Source organism: Giraffa tippelskirchi, chromosome 2 (genome assembly GCF_054371585.1).
Source record: "Giraffa tippelskirchi isolate mGirTip1 chromosome 2, T2T-mGirTip1v1.2.pri, whole genome shotgun sequence".
NCBI lineage: Eukaryota > Metazoa > Chordata > Mammalia > Artiodactyla > Giraffidae > Giraffa > Giraffa tippelskirchi.
This window is the reverse complement of record NC_137276.1, coordinates 18,628,247-18,646,863: the sequence shown is the minus strand read 5'-3', so window position 1 is coordinate 18,646,863 and position 18,617 is coordinate 18,628,247. Positions and strand designations below refer to the sequence as shown.

Below are 18,617 nucleotides of genomic sequence, written 5' to 3'. Positions count from 1 at the left end.
TTCTCTAGGCAAGAACGCTGGAGTGGGTTGCCATGTATTCCTCCAGGGGATCTTCCCAACCCAGGGATCAAACCCAGGTCTCCCGCACTGCAGGCAGATTCTTTACCATCTGAGCCACCAGGGAAGCCCAAGAATACTGGAGTGTGGGTAGCCTATCCCTTCTCCAAGGAATCTTAACCAACCCAGGAATTGAACCAGGGTCTCCTCTATTGGGGCAGATTCTTTACCAGCTGAGCTTTATGATCTCATTTCATCTTAATTCTTTTTAAAAGGTGCTAGCAACAAAAACAGTTGCTTTAGTGTCAGGGCTTCGACATGAATTTAAGGGGGAACATAATTCAGTTCATAATGACATTTAAGACCCACCATTATCAGGTTCTGATCCATCAGCCCAATTCACTTCCTGTCACTCTTTATGCTTTCTGATGTATATGTAATGATGTCATGCAATCCTGCTTTGTTGACTCACTTCCTTCTTCCTTCTCTGCCTCCATCTCCATAACCAAATCCTACCTGTCCTTCAGAGCCCTGCCCAATTTCCGTCAGTTTTTCCAAAGTAGTTCCAGATAGCCTTACCCCACCCCTGAGAGTGACTCTGTTTCCTTAAGACTCCCTAATGCTTTCTGTAACTCTTATGGATAGAACTTATTACACTCTATCTTTGTTTTATAGTTGTCTCTGCACCCACCTTATCTCCTTTATTTAATTATACTTGATAACATCAGCAATGACAGTCCCTAAAGCATCACAAAAACAAAAGAGATTTGAGGGGACTTCCCTGATGGTAGGTGGTTAAAACTCTGTGCTTCAAATGTTGGGAGTCTGGGTTCCATCCCTGGTCAGGGAACTAGATTTCACATGCCACAACTAAAGATTTTTTGTTTTAACAGAGCCACCAAATAAAATTTAGTCATTTGTTGACTAAATGACTGAATTAACACACTTCTTCATCAAAGCATATGCTAGTACTTATTTGAACATCTCTCCATACAGTGGGTCATCTCTGAGTTCGCTTGTTACACGTACTCCATGGTAGCTGTGCCCCTGTATGATACCTTGGGAGCAGAGGCTGTCATATACATCATCAACAAGGGTAAAACTTTGCTATTACATTTTAACTTGATTGTTTCTTGATGCTGAGTAGTTCCTCATTATTGGTTTTTATTAGCAGACTTAGAATGCTGTGATCAGAAAAATGCTCAAGTCTCTCTTGTTCTGTAGCACCTAGGATATAATTTAGAGGGAAGTTACAAAAAGCCTGTGAATCAGAGATATACTCAGAAATTTCAATGAAATGCTCCAGGGTTGCGTAATATGACAAAATAGTTTGGCAGTGAACTATTTTCACTGGACACCCTGGATGAAAGGCCACAGAGTGAGTGAATAAATCACTTAATTGAGTGTATCACAATGAAACTACTGGTTTAATTTCCTACTCTTGTAAATCAAAGTGAGTATAGTTCACCAGCATGTACCAATGTCCATGGTGAGTCTGTAGACAAAATGACTATTGCTAGAGAAACAAGTTCAAGTTCAATGGGCGAGTAAGCAATATACTAGATGTTACCTTCCATCCCAAAACTGGTAGATTAAGTGAGTAGATCCACTGGAACTATAGACTTAATCAGAAAGTTTCTATTTGTGTAAACAAGTATCAAAGTAAATGCTACCATTAAAAAATCATAAAATACTTGTCTGCTAAAATCCTACTTGCCCCCTCCTTCCCCTTTTAATCCCTCCTCCCCATGCCCCCAAACAAAACAAATGGACAGGACCATATATGTGACCAAGCATGTTGTCTGTATTCTTAAGCAGAAGGAATTTTGTGATTCCTTTAGAAACTATAAACAGTTGGCAGTGTGCAAGGAAACTAAGTACTTCTGTTTCAATTAAGCTTATTTTATTATCAATGGAATGTTTCAGATTTTATACATTTTAAATCTGATTTACAAACATAATCTCCCTTAGGGATCCCGTAGTTTTGACATTTTCAAAAATCTTTTCCTCTTTGCAAGAAAATCAGGTGCACAGCAACACAGGAGGCTGACCTCTGGGTCTATTTCTGCTTTCAGCTGATATCGCCACAGTAATCTGTGATACACCCCAAAAGGCATCAGTCCTGATCACTAATGTGGAAAAGGGCCTCACCCCAGGCCTGAAACTGGTCATCCTCATGGATCCCTTTGAGGATGACCTGAAGAAGAGAGGGGAGAAATGTGAAGTTGAAATCTTATCCCTGTTTGATGCTGAGGTAGGGGCCTGAAGCTCAACCGCCAGCCAGAAGGCTGGTTTCACACTGTGGGCAACTTGCAGGACTTCTATACAAGAAAGCAAGTTGATATCCTCCAGAGGTGGCAGGGGAGGAGTCAATTACACTCATGCTATTAAGCTATGGGAATTATTTCCCTAAGACAACTCAGAAAGCCTGCCAGTGGGGGAGGAAGGTCTATGGCTAGCAGACACGGACTTCCAAGTAGAGAATTTATAAATATCGAAGTAGTTAGGGAGGTGATCCTGGAACCAGGCTTCCTAGGTTCACCTTCTAACTCCACATCCATTAGTTATGTCACCTTGGGCCAGTTGCACCACATCTTCCTTTCCCCCTCTGTGATATGAAGATGAAACCATCCCTACTTCACAGAGGAGATTTAAAGAGTTAAATGAGAGAAGATAAAGTGCTCACGACAGTAATATAATGTGCAGTAAGCCTTGAAATGTCAATTATTCATTTTATTTAAAATGATTTAGCAATGGTCCTGGAAGACTGAACCTTGAGAGTCTGATGGGAAGTTTGGACATTTGAGATCTGCCCTCATGAGGTGGTATTCTAGAGAGAACTTATACTTTATCCCCGAGGCTCCCATTGTGCCTGAATGTTGGCTTCTGGGCCTGACCTGGGTTGGAATTTTGCTTGTATTCCCACAGAGATGTTCACATGCAAAAGACTGTCTATCTCAACTAATGTCTTTCTTTCTTGCTATTCTGTTCATGCAGAATCTAGGCAAAGAGAACTTCAGAAAACCCATGGTAAGTTTTTTTCTGCCTCATCTTGAGTCTTACCATCTCCAACTCTCAAAGCTCACGGTAGACTAAGCCCTTATGCTTCCCCCTCCAGCCTCCTGCACCAGAAGATCTGAGCATCATTTGCTTTACCAGTGGGACCACAGGTCAGTATCCAGGAAGTTGCCCCAGATACCCTTGGTTAGCCAAAAACATGACTTGAGTCACTGACCACTGGTGGGCTGGTAAATATGCTTTATAAGCAGCCCTATCCTGAGGGACGTATAATCTAAGACTTCTGAATATGATTGCCCACTTAGAAAAACCCAAGCATAAGCAAACACATTTCAATGAACAACCAAGAGCAGTTTACATGCTATGGAATGGGAGGGCCTTAAAGATGGCTTCCTAAAGTCAACTTTCTCCCCCAGCCTACCACTCTCTCAACTTAACATCACTGGAATGGCTTCACTCAATCAAGATAGCCCAGTGGTAGATCTAAACAGATCATTCCGTGTCCTCTTTCTCCCCCTCTATGTAGCTACCTGGCTACTAGAACTCTTAATCAATTTTAATTTGACCCATAATAACCTAGAAGTTGTAACCATTCCACTGTGCCCCGTTTATAAAGTGATGGCTAGGTAATATTATTAGATCTGAAGTCTTCAACATGAAAACAGCACAAGGCAGGGTGGGGGTCACTTGGATTCTTCTTTCTGTTGCTGAGACGGTGGCTGTGCCCTGTGTGGTAGCACAAGGCTAATAACGCAGTCAGAGTAGAGTTTCAGGGGTATCAGTCATTCATAAAAAGACCCAGGGACAGAAGTGCTCAGCTCCATGGAACAGAACCAGACAAATGTAACTTCTCATTTCAATGCCAAAGACAACCTATTAGTCACTTACTGGATCTTTCCACCTCTTGTTTCCTACAGGTGATCCTAAAGGAGCCATGTTAACCCATGAAAATATTGTTTCCAATGCCTCTGCTTTTCTCAAATCTGTGGAGGTCAGTGGTCAATTGAAAACGAGGTCCTCATAAAAATGTCAATCTGTCACAATCTTAAAGTGAGAGGAGGCAGAGAGGGAAAAAACAGGTTGAAGGCCTGAGTGTGGATGAATACTGGAACATCTTTGTCTGGAGTTTTGCTCTTTTATTTATTCATTAAGACATATATTTTTTTAACCTGGACCATTTGTGAAGTTTTTATCGAATGTGTTATAGTATTGTTTCTGTTTTATGTTTTGATTTTTGGGGGCTACAAGGTACGTGGGCTCTCAGCTCCCTGACCAGGGATAGAACTCACACTCCCTGCATTGGGAGGTGAAGTCTTAACCACTGGACCTCTGGGGAAGTCTCTTAGACTTTTGCTCTATTAGGGTCACTGCAGATCTCCACACTCAATGCAGTTAGAGCAGCCCTTTGAGTCACACAGGGCACATCTGCACAACTGTATGCGGCAATCCTGGAAAGAAGAAGTGTTTAAATCCTCTTTGGAAGAGGAAATTGATGTTAACCCATTGTTGTCTCCTTTCCATTTCCTGATCTCTAGGGTGTTTTTGAGCCCAATCCTGAGGACGTGACTATATCCTACCTTCCCTTGGCTCATATGTTTGAGAGGCTTGTACAGGTAAGACCCTATATTCCTAGCAGGTGTGTGAAAAGAGGGTCCTGACTTGCTAGTCACACATTTATTCCAAGGGCAGCTCTGCAACATTTGCAATCCACTGTCTAATGTGAGGGCACGGGCAGCAGGGAGTTGTCACGGCTGAGTCCTAATCTTGGCATCACCCCTAACCAGCTGCAGAGTCTTCCTGTGTTGAGTCTGTCTGTATCGCATGGGGTGAATGCTTGCTCCTGCCTTCCCACAGGGTGCCTGCAAGTCCTTGGAGCTCATAGCCTGGGGCTTACTATCTATCCTGCGCAGGGAGATGAGGCATTGTTTTTTCTTTTCTTTGGGCTAGAAGTTTTGAAAAGATCTATGCTTAAAGAAAAGGAAGTTCCCCACAGAGGGGCGAGGAAGGAGCCTTTGATCCAGATAAGGGGTCCAGAGTGTGTCCGGGGAGCTGCTGACGATGGCACATGCCTTGGGGAAGAGCTGGCCTTCTGTGAGTGGCCACCAAGCTTTCTGGGCTATTCTGAGGCTGATTTGAGAACCAAAAGCAAAAACACGGGTGTCATTAGAGATGGAAAGCCCCTCTCCGATCCCTGCTTAAATACCTCTTCCACCAGCTTATCTCTTGGTACATGAAATGCTAAAATGGAAGATTCAGTTCCTTGGGTTAAAGTGCTGATATCTGATTAATATTAATTCTAATAAGCGTGTTTTTCACATTTGCAGTCAGTTCAGTTGCTCAGTTGTGTCCAGCTCTTTGTGACCCCATGGACTACAGCACTCCAGGCTTCCCTGTCCATCACCAACACCTGGAGCTTGCTCAGACTCGTGTCCATTGAGTCGGTGACACCATCCAACCATCTCATCCTTTGTCATCACCTTCTCCTGCTGTCTTCAATCTTTCCCAGCATCAGGGTCTTTTTCAGTGAGTCAGTTCTTCACATCAGGTGGCCAAAGTATTGGAGTTTCAGTTTCAGCATCAGTCCTTCCAATGAATATTCAGGACTGATTTTCCTTAGGATTGACTGGTTTGATCTCCTTGCGGCCCAAGGGACTCTCAGGAGTCTTCTCCAACACCATAGTTCAAAACCATCACTTCTTCGGTGCTCAGCTTTCTTTATAGTCCTACTCTCACATCCATACCTGACTACTGGAAAAACCATAGCTTTGACTAGACAGACCTTTGTTGGCAAAGTAATGTCTCTGCTTTTAAAATTGCCGTCTAGGTTGGTCATAGTTTTCTTCCAAGGAGCAAGTGTCTTTTAATTTCATGGCTGCAGTTACCATCTGCAGTGATTTTGGAGCCCCCCAAAATAAAGTCTCTCACTGTTTCCATTGTTTCCCCGTCTATTTGTCATGAAGTGATGGGACCAGATGCCATGATCTTAGTTTTCTGAATGCTGAATTTTAAGCCAACTTTTTTACTCTCCTCTTTCGCTTTCATCAAGAGGATCTTTAGTTCTTCTTTGCTTTCAGTCATAAGAGTGGTGTCATCTGTGTAGCTGAGGTTATTGATATTTCTCCCACCAATCTTGATTCCAGCTTGTGTTCTATCCAGCTGGCATTTCGCATGATGTACTCTGCATATAAGTTAAATAAGCAGGGTGACAATATACAGCCTTGACATATATTCTGTGAATATATGTGAAAACTTGCGGAGTTTTCACATTTTATCACTTCTGAAATTGAGATGGCCTTACCACTGTAGGTGTGTTCTAGTTTGAGTGGCAGTGCTTTTTTCTTAGTGCTGTGTAATGAATGGACCCTTAGAAACGATGCCTTAGACACTCACCCAGAGCTGTGGGTGGAGTAAGGGTGGGCCTGTAGCCTCACAATCTGACTTACCTGTCCTGCCACCTCGGCAGAGGTGAGTGTCATCCTGTCTGAGGAGTAGGGTCTCAGAGTTCTGGGTACATGAAGTGTCAGGGGTGAGGGGGTGCAGGGAAAAGTGCTCATTTTTGTTGTTGCTCAGTCACTAAGTAGTGTCTGACTCTTTGAGACCCCACGGACTGCAGCACGCCAGGCTTCCCTGTCCTTCACTGTCTCCCAGAGTTTTCTCAAAATCATGTCCATTGAGTTGGTGATGCTATCTAACCATCTCATCCTCTGCCACCCCCTTCTCCTTTTGCCTTCAGTCTTTCCAACACCAGCGTGTTTTCCAGTGAGTCAACCCTTCACATCAAAGTGCCCATTAGATATCCTTAATTCTGTCCCAAAAGACCCGACTCAAAGAGGTTCTTTGGCTCTGAGCCCCGCCCTCTGGTTTTGCTTTTAGGCTGTTGTGTACTCTTGTGGAGCCAAAGTTGGATTCTTCCAGGGAGACATTCGACTGCTGCCTGACGACATGAGGACCCTGAAGCCCACATTGTTCCCTACGGTGCCTCGACTCCTTAACAAGGTCTATGATAAGGTACTTAACTTGCTTCTGCTGGGTTGGCCCTGAGCTGTGTGGGGCTTAGGCCTGACTACAGCTCCTAGAGACTCTATGTTGCTAAGAACTGTGCTCCATTTCCACCCTTACCCCGCCCCCCCGACCAGCATCCACTTACAGCCACACTTACAAATGCAGCCATGAAAAATCATACAAATGAAACCCCTTTTCCTCCGGATGAGATTACTTGGATGTGATAGGAGAAACAGATTAATTCAGAGACTTGAGGAACCTCTCAAAATTCAGCTGACTTGGAAATTGTTACTCTGATTTCATAACACCTACTGGTTAGTGTGCTTCTTGCTGAGGTGCTAAGCCCATGGTAAATATTTCATATACATTTCATCATTTCATTCCTACAAAAACCCAGGAAATCACACCAACATTTATTATCCCTAATTTACAGATGATGAGACTGAACCTTGGAGGTTAAATAACTTGTCCACAGTCAGGTCTAATAAGGAAATGAGCCAAAATTTCATGGCCTCATGACAGTTTTAGCTGTTATTGATCTCTGCTCTGTTTTTCATTAAGGTTAGGAAAGTGGTGATTTTTCTCATCCAAGCGTTTCTCTTGCCTTCATTAGCTGAGAGTCTTCCAGGAAGGCACAAATATTTGATTTTTTTCCCTTTATTTATCAGTCCTGAAAACAATGAACTGGTACCCCAGTGACCTTCAAAAATGGTCAGTGAGAAGTTTTCTTTGTAATATTATGATACTATATAACATACATACATATGATCCTAAATCAAAAGCCCCAACAGTGGTACACAATCAGCTGTTTCATCAGTACTTCCAGGTAACTTTGTAGATAGATGCTACCTTTTGGGGACATGCTGTATCAATTGTCAAGGTTGTTTGCTAAGGACAAGGAATTTGGAGGAGCCGGAGCTTTGTCTGTGTGTACAGAGTTCACTTCTTTGTTAGCATGCACTTTCATCATTTTTCAGCATACCAGTGCATGAATAAGAGCCACTTTCTTTTGATGTTAGGAAGCACTATCTCTTGCTTGCTGATGAATGGTTTTGGTGAGTATCCAATAGGTTTCCAACTAAGAAGAGCTGTTACTCTGCAGGTACAAAATGAAGCCAAGACACCCTTGAAGAAGTTCTTGTTGAACTTGGCTGTTGCCAGTAAATTCAGTGAAGTGAAAAAGGGTGTCATCAGACGTAACAGCCTGTGGGACAAGCTCATCTTTGCAAAGCTCCAGGTATGTTGGGTAGATCCTGATGGAGCCAGGTACGTGTCTGAGCTGCCCTCTGCCTCAGCATACTTTGCTTTGCCTTTGATGGTCAAGTATCTCTTTAACTGGAGACCCTTTGGCACTTTCTGTGTTCACTCAGCCTTTTGAGATCTCTCTCAGACAACTTTGTCACTAAAGGGATTTTGCCAAAATGCAGAAAGGGGATTTTTCTTAGGTTCTAGCACTTTCATTCTCTTAGGTGGTCTGTTGAGAGTCCTAAGTAATTTGAAAGGTCCAACAATACAAATTACCTGAGGATATGTCAAAAAAAAAAAAAATTGCAGGTCTGGTTCCCACTGTGGATGGTGGTGACCATAAGAGCCAACATTTTAAGTTCTTTTCTACAATCATGGACCCTTCCTAAGTGTTTTGTGAATTAATGAGTTTAATCCTTATGACAGCACTGGATAAGTAGGCTGTTCTGCCCATTTTGCTATTCAGGAGACTAAAGCCAAGGGAATAGTTTTCAGCAGGTCTTTTGTTTCTATTGAACAGGAAAGCCTGGGTGGAAAGGTTCGGTTCCTGGTCACCGGAGCTGCCCCCATCTCACCTTCCGTCTTGATGTTCCTTCGGGCAGCAATGGGATGTCTGGTAAGCCAAGCACTTTTTTTTTTAAATTTTTTTATTGGGGTGTAGTTGCTTTACAATGTGTGTTAGTTTCTGCTGTACAGCAAAGTGAATTAGTTATATATATCCATATATCACCTCTTCTTTCCTTCCCATTCAGGTAACAGGCACTTTTTTTGATGATAGCTAATTTCACTTTGGCACAAGTCAAACTCACTATTTAAATAAAAATGAAAACACAACTGAAAAGTGCCAAGGAGAAAGTCAGCCAGAAGCTCAAAGTCAAGAGAAAATATCCTTCCAGTCACTGCTTCATGCATCTGTGTACAGAAACCTTGACACAAATAGCATCAGTTTTAACAAATCTTCGCCATTTGCAGCAGTGTAAGTGGACTTGGAGGGCATTATGCCAAGTGAAATTAATCAGACAAAGACGAATTCTATGTGACATCACTTATATGTGGAATCTAAAAAATACAACAGACTAATGAATGTAATAAAAAAGAATCAGGCTCACAGATACAGAGAACAAACTACTAGTGGTGGGTAGAGGGCAATTTAGGGGTAGGAGGGTAAGAGGTACAAACGGTTAGGTACAAAATGAGTTACAAGGATATTATTATATGGGGAATATATCTGATGTTTTATAATAACTATAAATGGAGTATAATCTTTAAAAAATGGCATCAGTGTTCTAATATACTTGCTAAGCAGTGCTCGCCCCATCCATATTGATCCTAGTCAAATAAACATCATTTTAATGGTTTTGTAATAGTTTATTGAATGTACCCAAATAACTAGTCTCCTGTTGATTCATGTTAAGTCGCTTCAGTTGTGTCCAACTCTTAATTCTTAAAGACCCTATGAACTGTAGCCTCCTCTGTCCATGGGATTCTTCAAGCAAGAATACTAGACTGGGTTGTCATGCCCTCCTCCAGGGGATCTTCCCAACCCAGGGATTAAACCTGCATTTCTTACATTTCCTGCATTGGCAGGTGGATTCTTTACACTTGTGCTACCTAGGAAACCCAGTTTCCTGTTGATAGACATAATTTTTTTTTTTGCTGTTACAATCAATGAGGTAATAAGGATATTTGTGCATATTTGTACAACTATCAATTTAGGATAAATCTTTGCAAGTGGGAATTGTTGGGCCAAAGTATATGAGTTTTTTTACATGTTAATATTGATGCTCACACTTCCTCAGAAGGGCCTTGTCTTTCTTATACATTCCTGCAAATAATACACAAGTCCTGATAGCCCCACCTTCTTGCTAGTGATAGATGTTTTCAGTCATTTAAATCTTAGCCAAATAGATACTTGAAAAATCTTATTACAACTTTGTTTCTTTTATTAACACCAAACAACTTTTTGGGGGGTCTTTTTTTCCCTTGCCCTCATCTCACTGAACATTCACAGATTTATTTAATAGTATTTGTGAGGTTTTGTTTGTTTGGCTGCACTATGAGACATGCAGGATCGTAGTTCCCCAACCAGGGACTGAACCCAAGACCCCTGCATTGGAAGTGCAGAGTCTTAACCACTAGACCACCAGGGAAGTCCCTAAACATCCTTTCTATTGTTTACTGGCACCTGTATTGCTTTCATGAGTTACTACGTTACTTCCTTGTAGAAAAAAGAGCAAAGGAGAGTTTGGTTCTCTTTCACCTTGCTTTCTAAGAATTCATATAGTAATAAAATCAATCTTTGTTGTGTTAGAAGTGTATTTCCTAGTTTCATCTTTTGCACTGTGTATTGCTAGATAAAAGTTTTAAATGTTTATGCACTAAGTCACCTTTTTTATGTGGTTTTATGAGGGCTTAGACTTTAGGCTTCCTGACCCGACCCTCAATATTGCATAAAACTGTTTTCATCCAGATTTTCTGGTAACCTTGTGGTTTTACCTTTTTTCAATTAAGTCTCTGCTCCATCTGGAATTTAGTAAAAGGGCTTGAGTACAGACAGTCTCATATTTTCCCGCCAGATGGCTAACTAGTTCATTCTTTCAGCCAACGTGCACAGCATGAATGAAACAAACAGCCTTGTCCTCATCAAGTACTACCTATGTGTATAACTGCCTTCACAATAGATTCCGAATTGATGCCAATGCCAGAGTTCCTCTGGCCTTTCAAACTAGCATCCTCTTGGCCATGCTTAACAGCTTCCTTTCCCTCAGCTCCTGAAACCCATAGATCAGAAGGCCCTATGTCATATCCCTCCCAGAAATACCTTCCTCTCTTCTACCAGCTCTGCCTGGGACAGACCCCATTCCCGCTTCAGACTCTGCATGTGTTTCCCCCACAGCCCCTCTCCAGTCAAGGTTATCCTTTATACCAGCAGTTGGTCTGTGCTACAGACCAAATCTGGCCTGTTTCCTCTATTTATAAATACATCAATAAATACTCATTTATTTATGTATTGCAGCAGCAGCAGCAGCAGCTACTGCCACTTTGGTGCTATATTGGCAGAATTAAGTCATTGACATAGAGACCAAATGGCTCATACAGTCAAAAATATTCACTCTCTGGTTCTATATACAGAAGTTTTCCAACCCCTGTTCTATACCATAGCTATTTCCCTTAAAAGAGGCTTCTCACTTTCTTTAGCTCCTTCAGTAGCATGCCGTTGCCTCGGTTCAAGTCCAATTGCCATTGGATTGCATGTTACTTAATGAATAACTCTCTTTTCCCCATCAGCTTGAAATGCCACATTTCCCAAAGTATAGTATGTTTCCATACTTCGGTCTATTTCTGGATCCTTTTGTTTTTTTAGTGAATCCACAGTTGTAAAGACCTAGCATCTCAGGTTCTCATGAATTCAAGGCTTTAAGACACTAAGTGTCCTCCAGCTCTCAGACACCTTGCTTTCCTCATGTCTGGCCGTAAGGCATGGCCAAGTCCTGCTCTATCCTGAGTAACTCTCAAAACCCTTCTTTGTTTTACACAGGTGTTGGAAGCTTATGGTCAAACAGAATGCACTGCTGGCTGTACAATTACATCACCTCGGGATTGGAAATCAGGTAGGTTCTTTGTTTACCGGACAGCAGGTACAATGGCTGGGTGAAGAGTTCTACATAAACTAGGATTTGGGTGTTTAGATAGCCTCAATACTCTGGATGAATGTGGCAGATACTAAATCTAAGGGTTGGTCCAGGCCTTTCTGTCTTGACTGTCTGGCACTGGTGCCAGATGACTTTTCAGTTTTATTCTTCTAGAGTCAATCCATAAAATATCTCTCAAATATGGCTGGAGTTATCACCATTTCCCAGTATCCTGGCTGATTCAGTGTGGTGTGTTCTAGGCCACGTTGGAGTCCCCATGGCTTGCAATCATGTGAAGCTGGAAGATGTACCTGATATGAACTACTTTGCTGCGAACAATGAAGGAGAGGTGAGTAGGTTGTGCTCAGCAGTCATTTTTACATAATCACGGTGGGGACGTGCTTATCAGAAAAAGCACACAGTTGTGAGCAGGTTTGTGTTTGATTCTTTCGAGAATTTTAGCAAAGACTTCAACGTCTTGGAGCCTAACTTTGTCCCCTACAATGGGAATTAAAATCTGGTGCTCTTCATTAGTGCCATTGGTGTTAGTCACTCAGTTTTGTCTGACTCTTTGCAACCCCATGGACTGTAGCTCACCAGTCTCCTCTGTCCATGGAATTCTCCAGGCAAGAATACTAGAGTGGGTAGCCATTCCCTGCTCCAGGAGATCTTCAATCCCGACCCAGGGATTGAACTCATGTTTCCCACATTGCAGGCAGATTCTTTACCATCTGAGCCACTAGGGAAGCCCGGTGTTCTTCATACTATAGTGAAAAGCATCAAATGAATCAAGGTGGTGGAAAAAAAAAAAAGATGAAAGGCAGGAGTAGGTGTTTGTAGCAGCCTTTGCTGTTGTCACCACCTCATCCCAACTTCTGTACAGATCTGCATCAGGGGCACCAATGTGTTCAAAGGATACCTGAAGGACCCTGAGAAGACACAGGAAGCCTTGGACAAGGATGGCTGGCTTCACACAGGAGACATTGGTCGCTGGCTCCCGGTGGGTGCTTCTTCAAAACTTCTGGGTGTCCCTTAACAATGAAATAGACTTGCTCAAAATGAAAGTTGCTCAGTCATGTCCGACTCTTTGCTACCCCATGGACTATAGTGTAGCCTGCCAGGCTCCTCTGTCCATGGAATTCTCCAGGCAAGAATACTGGAGTGGGTTGCCATTCCTTTCTCCAGGGGATCATCCCAACCCAGGGATCGAACCCAGGTCTCCCGCATTGCAGGCGGATTCTTTACCACCATCTGTGCTACCAAGAAAGCCCGAGAATACTGGAGTGGGTAGCTTTCCCTTCTCCAGGGGATCTTCCTGACCCAGGAATCAAACTGGCGTCTCCTGCATTGCAGGCAGATTCTTTATAAGCTGAGATACCAGGAAAGCCTGGATATCAGGAATGACTTGTTCAAAGACAGGGGAAAATTTGGTGACTTTTCCAAAGAAGTGTAGTAGTGTGTTTTGTTGTTGTTGTTGTGATTTTTACTTTTCTTGTGGCAGAAACAACTCAAGATAACTCCATGGGCCTATAGTGTTTGCCTTTTATAGGGATACATATTTTTTTTCCCACTTAATATGTAGTAGAGACATATCAAAATGAGGATGCAGGATTTCTAAGCCAGGTTTATGCAGAGACTAGTTTTTGTCTCTCAGTGACCTTCACAGCCTCTCTTGGTGAAAGACACTGAGACTTTCTTTAAAGCATAGCTTGCTGACAAAAAATCAGCAGTAAGTAGTCTCTGTAAACCCCATCTGTTTTCCTAAGAAGAGAGGAAATTCTTGCATGGTAAGATGGTAATTTAGAACCCCTGCAGGGAATTTTCAAGAGCTTTCCTCTCTGGAAAGTTTTTGTCTACTATGTGCTGGGGGAGTGGGAATGTAACCAGATTTAAAACCCCCTTCTTGCTCAATATTCTCAAGATTTAAGTGATATTCAAGGAATGTTTGACAACAAAATCTCTAAGAACACTGGTCCTAATGATCTATTTCATAGATTTGGGTATTATGGTAACATATCTGTGTCTGTATGGTAAGAGTTCTCAGGTCTATTAAGCCCAAAGTATAGGCAATAGATGCATTCTCACACTAGAATTATAAAGGGCTGAGCTTGATTCATCACTTTTGGATGATGTCTGTTAGGCTGAGCTGGTGGTTACTTTCTTGAGTTGGCCTTGTTGATGGTTCCAGGGTTGGTTCAGTCTATTGCCCTATTTCGGGTGTGATCATGTGGACTGTATTTGCCGCTTGTCCCAGTTCTACAATTCAAATCCCTAAAATCCTAAGCTCCTCAAACCAATTAGCCCAGAGATAGAACCTGCAAGTGACCTCTGGTGGCTGGTCAGAGAGCTCTCCCTGGCTCCATTTCTGTCCTGACCAGCGCAATTACTGACTTGTTTGATTAGCGGTGGCACAGTGGAGCTGTACAGACTGCTCCTGGATCTAATAGGGATAGAGAAAAGGGAGACGAGGAGGGGAAGATCTAATTCTAAAGTCTTAATAAAAGATAACACCTTCCCTGTTCCCAAGAGTGCTGGAATGAAGTAATTGGAAATTAAGTTAGTGGAAATTAAGAGCTGCAAAATTTTTCTGTTGGATGAGGCAACCATGTACATAATCCCAGTGGGTCCAGGGGACTTTTCCCGAGGCTGCCCACTGACTCTTCACAGACACATGCAGTATAGACAGGTTTTGTGGAAGGCTGCATCCCTCCCCTTCCCCCAAATCCAAAAAGAGAAATGAAAGATCGTCCAAAAGTCAATGGAGAGGTCAAGTTTAAAAAGGAAGATTAAAAACAAAAAAAAGATTACCTCTGATTTCACCTCGCTCTTCACTGACATTACTCAATAGGCTCAGAAACACTGATGCTGTTTTCTTCCTGTCTGCTGCAGAATGGAACTCTCAAGATCATCGACCGAAAAAAACACATTTTCAAGCTGGCCCAAGGAGAATACATTGCTCCAGAGAAGATAGAAAATATCTACATCAGGAGTAGGCTGGTGTCGCAGATTTTTATACACGGGGAAAGCTTACAGGTAACATACATTTGATAACAACAGGAAGTTTTATAAACACTGTGCTTAAACTTGACTTCTTGGGAGTGGGGGAGGATTGGTATGCAGAGGTCAGAATGGCTTTAAGCTTAATATTGAGCACCACTTCTTTTTGAACAATCACATTTGAATAGAACATTTTTGTAGAGATGTTAAGTGGGAAAATGGGATTAGAGTTCCATGAGGGTTTGAAATAAAGGGTGAGAAAATAGTAGGATTCAGTTCAGTTCAGCTACTCAGCTGTGTCTGACTCTTTGCGACCCCATGGACTGCAGCACACCAGGCTTCCCTGTCCTTCATCAACTCCCAGAGCTTGCTCAAACTCATGTCCATCAAGTCGGTGATGCCATCCAACCATCTCATTCTCTGTCGTCCCCTTCTCCCCCTGCCTTCAATCTTTCCCAGCATCAGGGTCTTTTCCAATGAGTCAGCTCTTCGCATCAGGTGGCCAAAGTATTGGAGCTTCAGCTTCTGCATCAATCCTTCCCGTGAATATTCAGGACTGATTTCCTTTAGGACTGACTGGTTTGGTCATGCCATCCAAGGGATGGTAGCCCTGAATGTCAGGCTTGGTAACCACCGCATATTAGGAAGATAGAAAGCTGCCTTCTTTGCCCCACCAGGGGGCAGTGCTGCGCTAGTTCACATGCCTTCATTTCCTTTCCAGTCATTTCTAGTGGGAATAGTGGTTCCTGACCCAGATGCACTTCCCTCATTTGCAGCCAAGACTGGGGTAAAGGGCTCTATTGAAGAACTGTGTCAAAACCAAGTAAGTGTCACTCAGGAAAGCCTATGCACATCCATAGGCCCATCGTGGGAGGGGGATTCCCTGTTCTCTCCACCCCCTCAACTTGGGCACCCAGGGTTTCCCGGAGCCTCCTCGCTGGATAAACAGACTCTTGCTGTGTCTGTTTTGGCTGGTTTTATTAGACTGGAAGATGAGATGGGGAGTTTAACTATCAAAACAACTATCAAAATCCCTATTCTTTTTATAGTAATATGTGCATTGTGAAAAAATTAATTGGAAAATGAGGAATTAATGCCATCCAGAGAAAACCCCTGTTACCATTTTAGGTTTGCTTTTTCTTCTCATCACTGTCTTTGAGCAACGTTTAGATATCACACGTGCTTGCGCATACCCCCACATCCTGCTTTTATCCTGATGAGTTTAGTAGGTGTTTTGAATTGGTTCCTGCTCAGCCTTTCCTTTAGGCTCTTTTTCAACAGCCAGTCTCTAAGCTATGTTTTATATTCCTAGACCATAAAGAAAGCCATATTAGAAGACATGCAGAAAATTGGGACAGAAGCTGGCCTTAAATCCTTTGAACAGGTGTGTACTACTCATGTTATCCTGCCCTCTCAAGTCACACTAGAAAGTGTTCAAGTTTGCATTTATAATGGGGTTAAGAAGTCCAGTTTCCAAGGAACTGACTTCAGTGGTACTGTTAACCCATTAATGACAAATGGCAGTGACCTTTGCATTCATTTGTGTAGTCCCTCCATGCTGTTCATTATTCATTCTCCTTCTCCACTCATGTCTTTCCCAAATTATTAGTGTGAGAATGGGCGTATGTTACTGTTTTCCTAACCCTCCCACTTCATCATGTCACTTCTATATGAGAAAATATTCTTTAAGTTTCCTCACATAGCGTTTATTTTTTATGTAGTTTTGACCGAGCTGGGTCTCCGTTGCTGTGTGTGGGCTTTCTCTGGTTGTGGTGTATAGACTCTCTGTTGTGGAGGGGGCTTCTCTTGTTGTGGGCCACTGGCTTTCGGGCACACAGGCTTCAGTAGATGTGGCATGTGGGCTCAGTAGTCGCGGCAAACAGGCTTAGTCGCTCCGACGCATATGGAATCTTCCCAGACCAGGGATGGAACCCGTGTCCCCTGCATTGGCAGGCAGATTCTTAACCACTGGACCACCAGGGAAGTCTCACATAGCATTTAGGAGGGCTCCGCAGAACAGTCCGGATCACTAATAAATGTGTGTTCTTGTGCATCTCTTCCAGGTCAAATGCATCCATCTACATCCAGAGCCGTTTTCCATGGAAAACGGACTCTTGACACCAACCTTGAAAGCAAAGCGGGGAGACCTTGCCAAGTACTTTGGGACTCAAATCAACAGTCTGTATGAGAACAGCCAAGAGTAGGTGTAGGTACTTACAGCTGCGTAAGTATGGGCCCATAAGTATCCTGCCTTGTAGGAATGTGGATTAAAAACTAATCTTACGTTCATTTTCTTTTTTTGTCTTTCCTCCTGTCGTTTTACCTACTAAATTATAAAACCATAATTTTAGGGCTTTTAAAAAATATTCAGTGAGAGACTTAGCAAGTGGAAGCTTAGCCTTGAACTAAATAACTCTTGTCTTTCCCATCTTAAATGTTGCTTAAATGACATATTAGGTGTTAGGACTACTTTTATCAAGATACCTTCCTTCAAGGCCCATCTATACAGTATCTTTGTTCCTGCCTTGTGATCTCCAGCTTTTATAAGTGATAACTAGTTCAGGGGCCAAAGTGATCCTTTGGGACTTTTTCCTTGCTTTATAGTTAAACTAACTCATTGGTGGTCTCAATATTTAGAGTTTTCAAGGTTCAGATTAAGAGACCTGTAAGTTCTGAGGAACTTAAGAACATATTTTCTAACTATTCCATAAAACCCCTAAAATTAAGTAGAGTTTTAAGCTATAATAATATTAATCATGTTTATGAGACAGATTCCTTCTATGTCCTTCTGTGTTCACTAAAGTCTGGGTCCAGAAGGGAAGAATTTGATCCCCCTGAGCATTTCCTAAAGTCTCTAGTTTCTCTGACTTGGGAGAATGTAAAACTGGGCCTGTGACACTGTGTCCAAAAACAATGTTCTGAGAGTGTTTTCCACAGTATACCTGGTGACTGAATCTATTCCCAACAGTTTGCTGCTGAGCTGGAAGCTGTGGGGAAAGGAGCTGAAACTCATGTCAAGTGCATCTGTCCAGTAATTGAAGCAAGCACTGAGTGGCCACCTCCTGAACTGGGAATGAAGGCATGAAGCCTGCACAACAGCTGTATCTCCTGGGAAGGAATCAACTGATCTTTCCTCTCGACTCCACTTCTTGCTGTACCTTACCCGTCTTCAACATGTGCTGGTATCGCCTGAAAATATAAGGTGTTAAGAATAAACTATTGCAGAGAATTGAATTTGTGTTGTGTTTCCTCGTGGATCATGAAGCGAGTCAGCCGTAGACAAGGGTTCCTTGACAATCACGGAAGCTAGTGGCTCTCAAACTTGGCTGCTGCTGCTGCTGAGTCGCTTCAGTCGTATCCGACTCTGTGCGACCCCATAGACGGAAGCCCACCAGGACCCCTGTCCCTGGGATTCTCCAGGCAAGAACACTGGAGTGGGGTGCCATTGTCTTCTCCATCAAACTTGGCTACGCACTAGAATTACCTGGGAGTTTAAAAAGATACCAATGCCTGCGTTACACTTCATGGATTCTGGATAACCTGGCCAGGGGTACAGCGTGGGCATTGGGATTTTTAAAGGTCCCTAGGTGATTCTAGAACGCCACCATGTTTGATAGCTACTGAAGGAAATGACCTTGAGGATCAGGCCTTCTATCCCACAGCTGTGAATAAGAAATACCAGTTGAAGTCTGACTCCAGCTGAGCACAATTCGTGCTTTCTCCTTT

General features: G+C 42.7%; 1 protein-coding gene across 28 annotated transcripts in view; it reads left to right on the top strand.

The window, feature by feature from the left end:
- The window catches only part of ACSL5 (acyl-CoA synthetase long chain family member 5), a 49,147-nt gene extending 31,022 nt beyond the window's left edge, over positions 1 to 18,125 (top strand). For 10 of the 28 annotated variants that reach the window (XM_081539796.1, XM_081539633.1, XM_081539660.1 and 7 more), the window contains 17 exons: positions 994 to 1,093; positions 2,073 to 2,251; positions 2,995 to 3,027; positions 3,116 to 3,167; positions 3,933 to 4,006; positions 4,551 to 4,628; positions 6,889 to 7,023; positions 8,120 to 8,254; positions 8,783 to 8,878; positions 11,801 to 11,873; positions 12,155 to 12,243; positions 12,778 to 12,894; positions 14,784 to 14,927; positions 15,613 to 15,714; positions 16,204 to 16,275; positions 16,955 to 17,115; positions 17,860 to 18,125. In XM_081539796.1, the coding sequence (XP_081395922.1) occupies positions 994 to 1,093; positions 2,073 to 2,251; positions 2,995 to 3,027; positions 3,116 to 3,167; positions 3,933 to 4,006; positions 4,551 to 4,628; positions 6,889 to 7,023; positions 8,120 to 8,254; positions 8,783 to 8,878; positions 11,801 to 11,873; positions 12,155 to 12,243; positions 12,778 to 12,894; positions 14,784 to 14,927; positions 15,613 to 15,714; positions 16,204 to 16,275; positions 16,955 to 17,095 (1,620 nt within the window). In that variant the 3' untranslated portion in view covers positions 17,096 to 17,115; positions 17,860 to 18,125. Of the gene's footprint in view, positions 1 to 993; positions 1,094 to 2,072; positions 2,252 to 2,994; positions 3,028 to 3,115; positions 3,168 to 3,932; positions 4,007 to 4,550; positions 4,629 to 6,888; positions 7,024 to 8,119; positions 8,255 to 8,782; positions 8,879 to 11,800; positions 11,874 to 12,154; positions 12,244 to 12,777; positions 12,895 to 14,783; positions 14,928 to 15,612; positions 15,759 to 16,176; positions 16,276 to 16,954; positions 17,116 to 17,859 lie in introns of all 28 variants that reach the window. The other 18 variants (XM_081539815.1, XM_081539678.1, XM_081539837.1 and 15 more) reach the window with 5 other exon arrangements.
- The last annotated feature ends 492 nt before the right edge of the window (positions 18,126 to 18,617 follow it).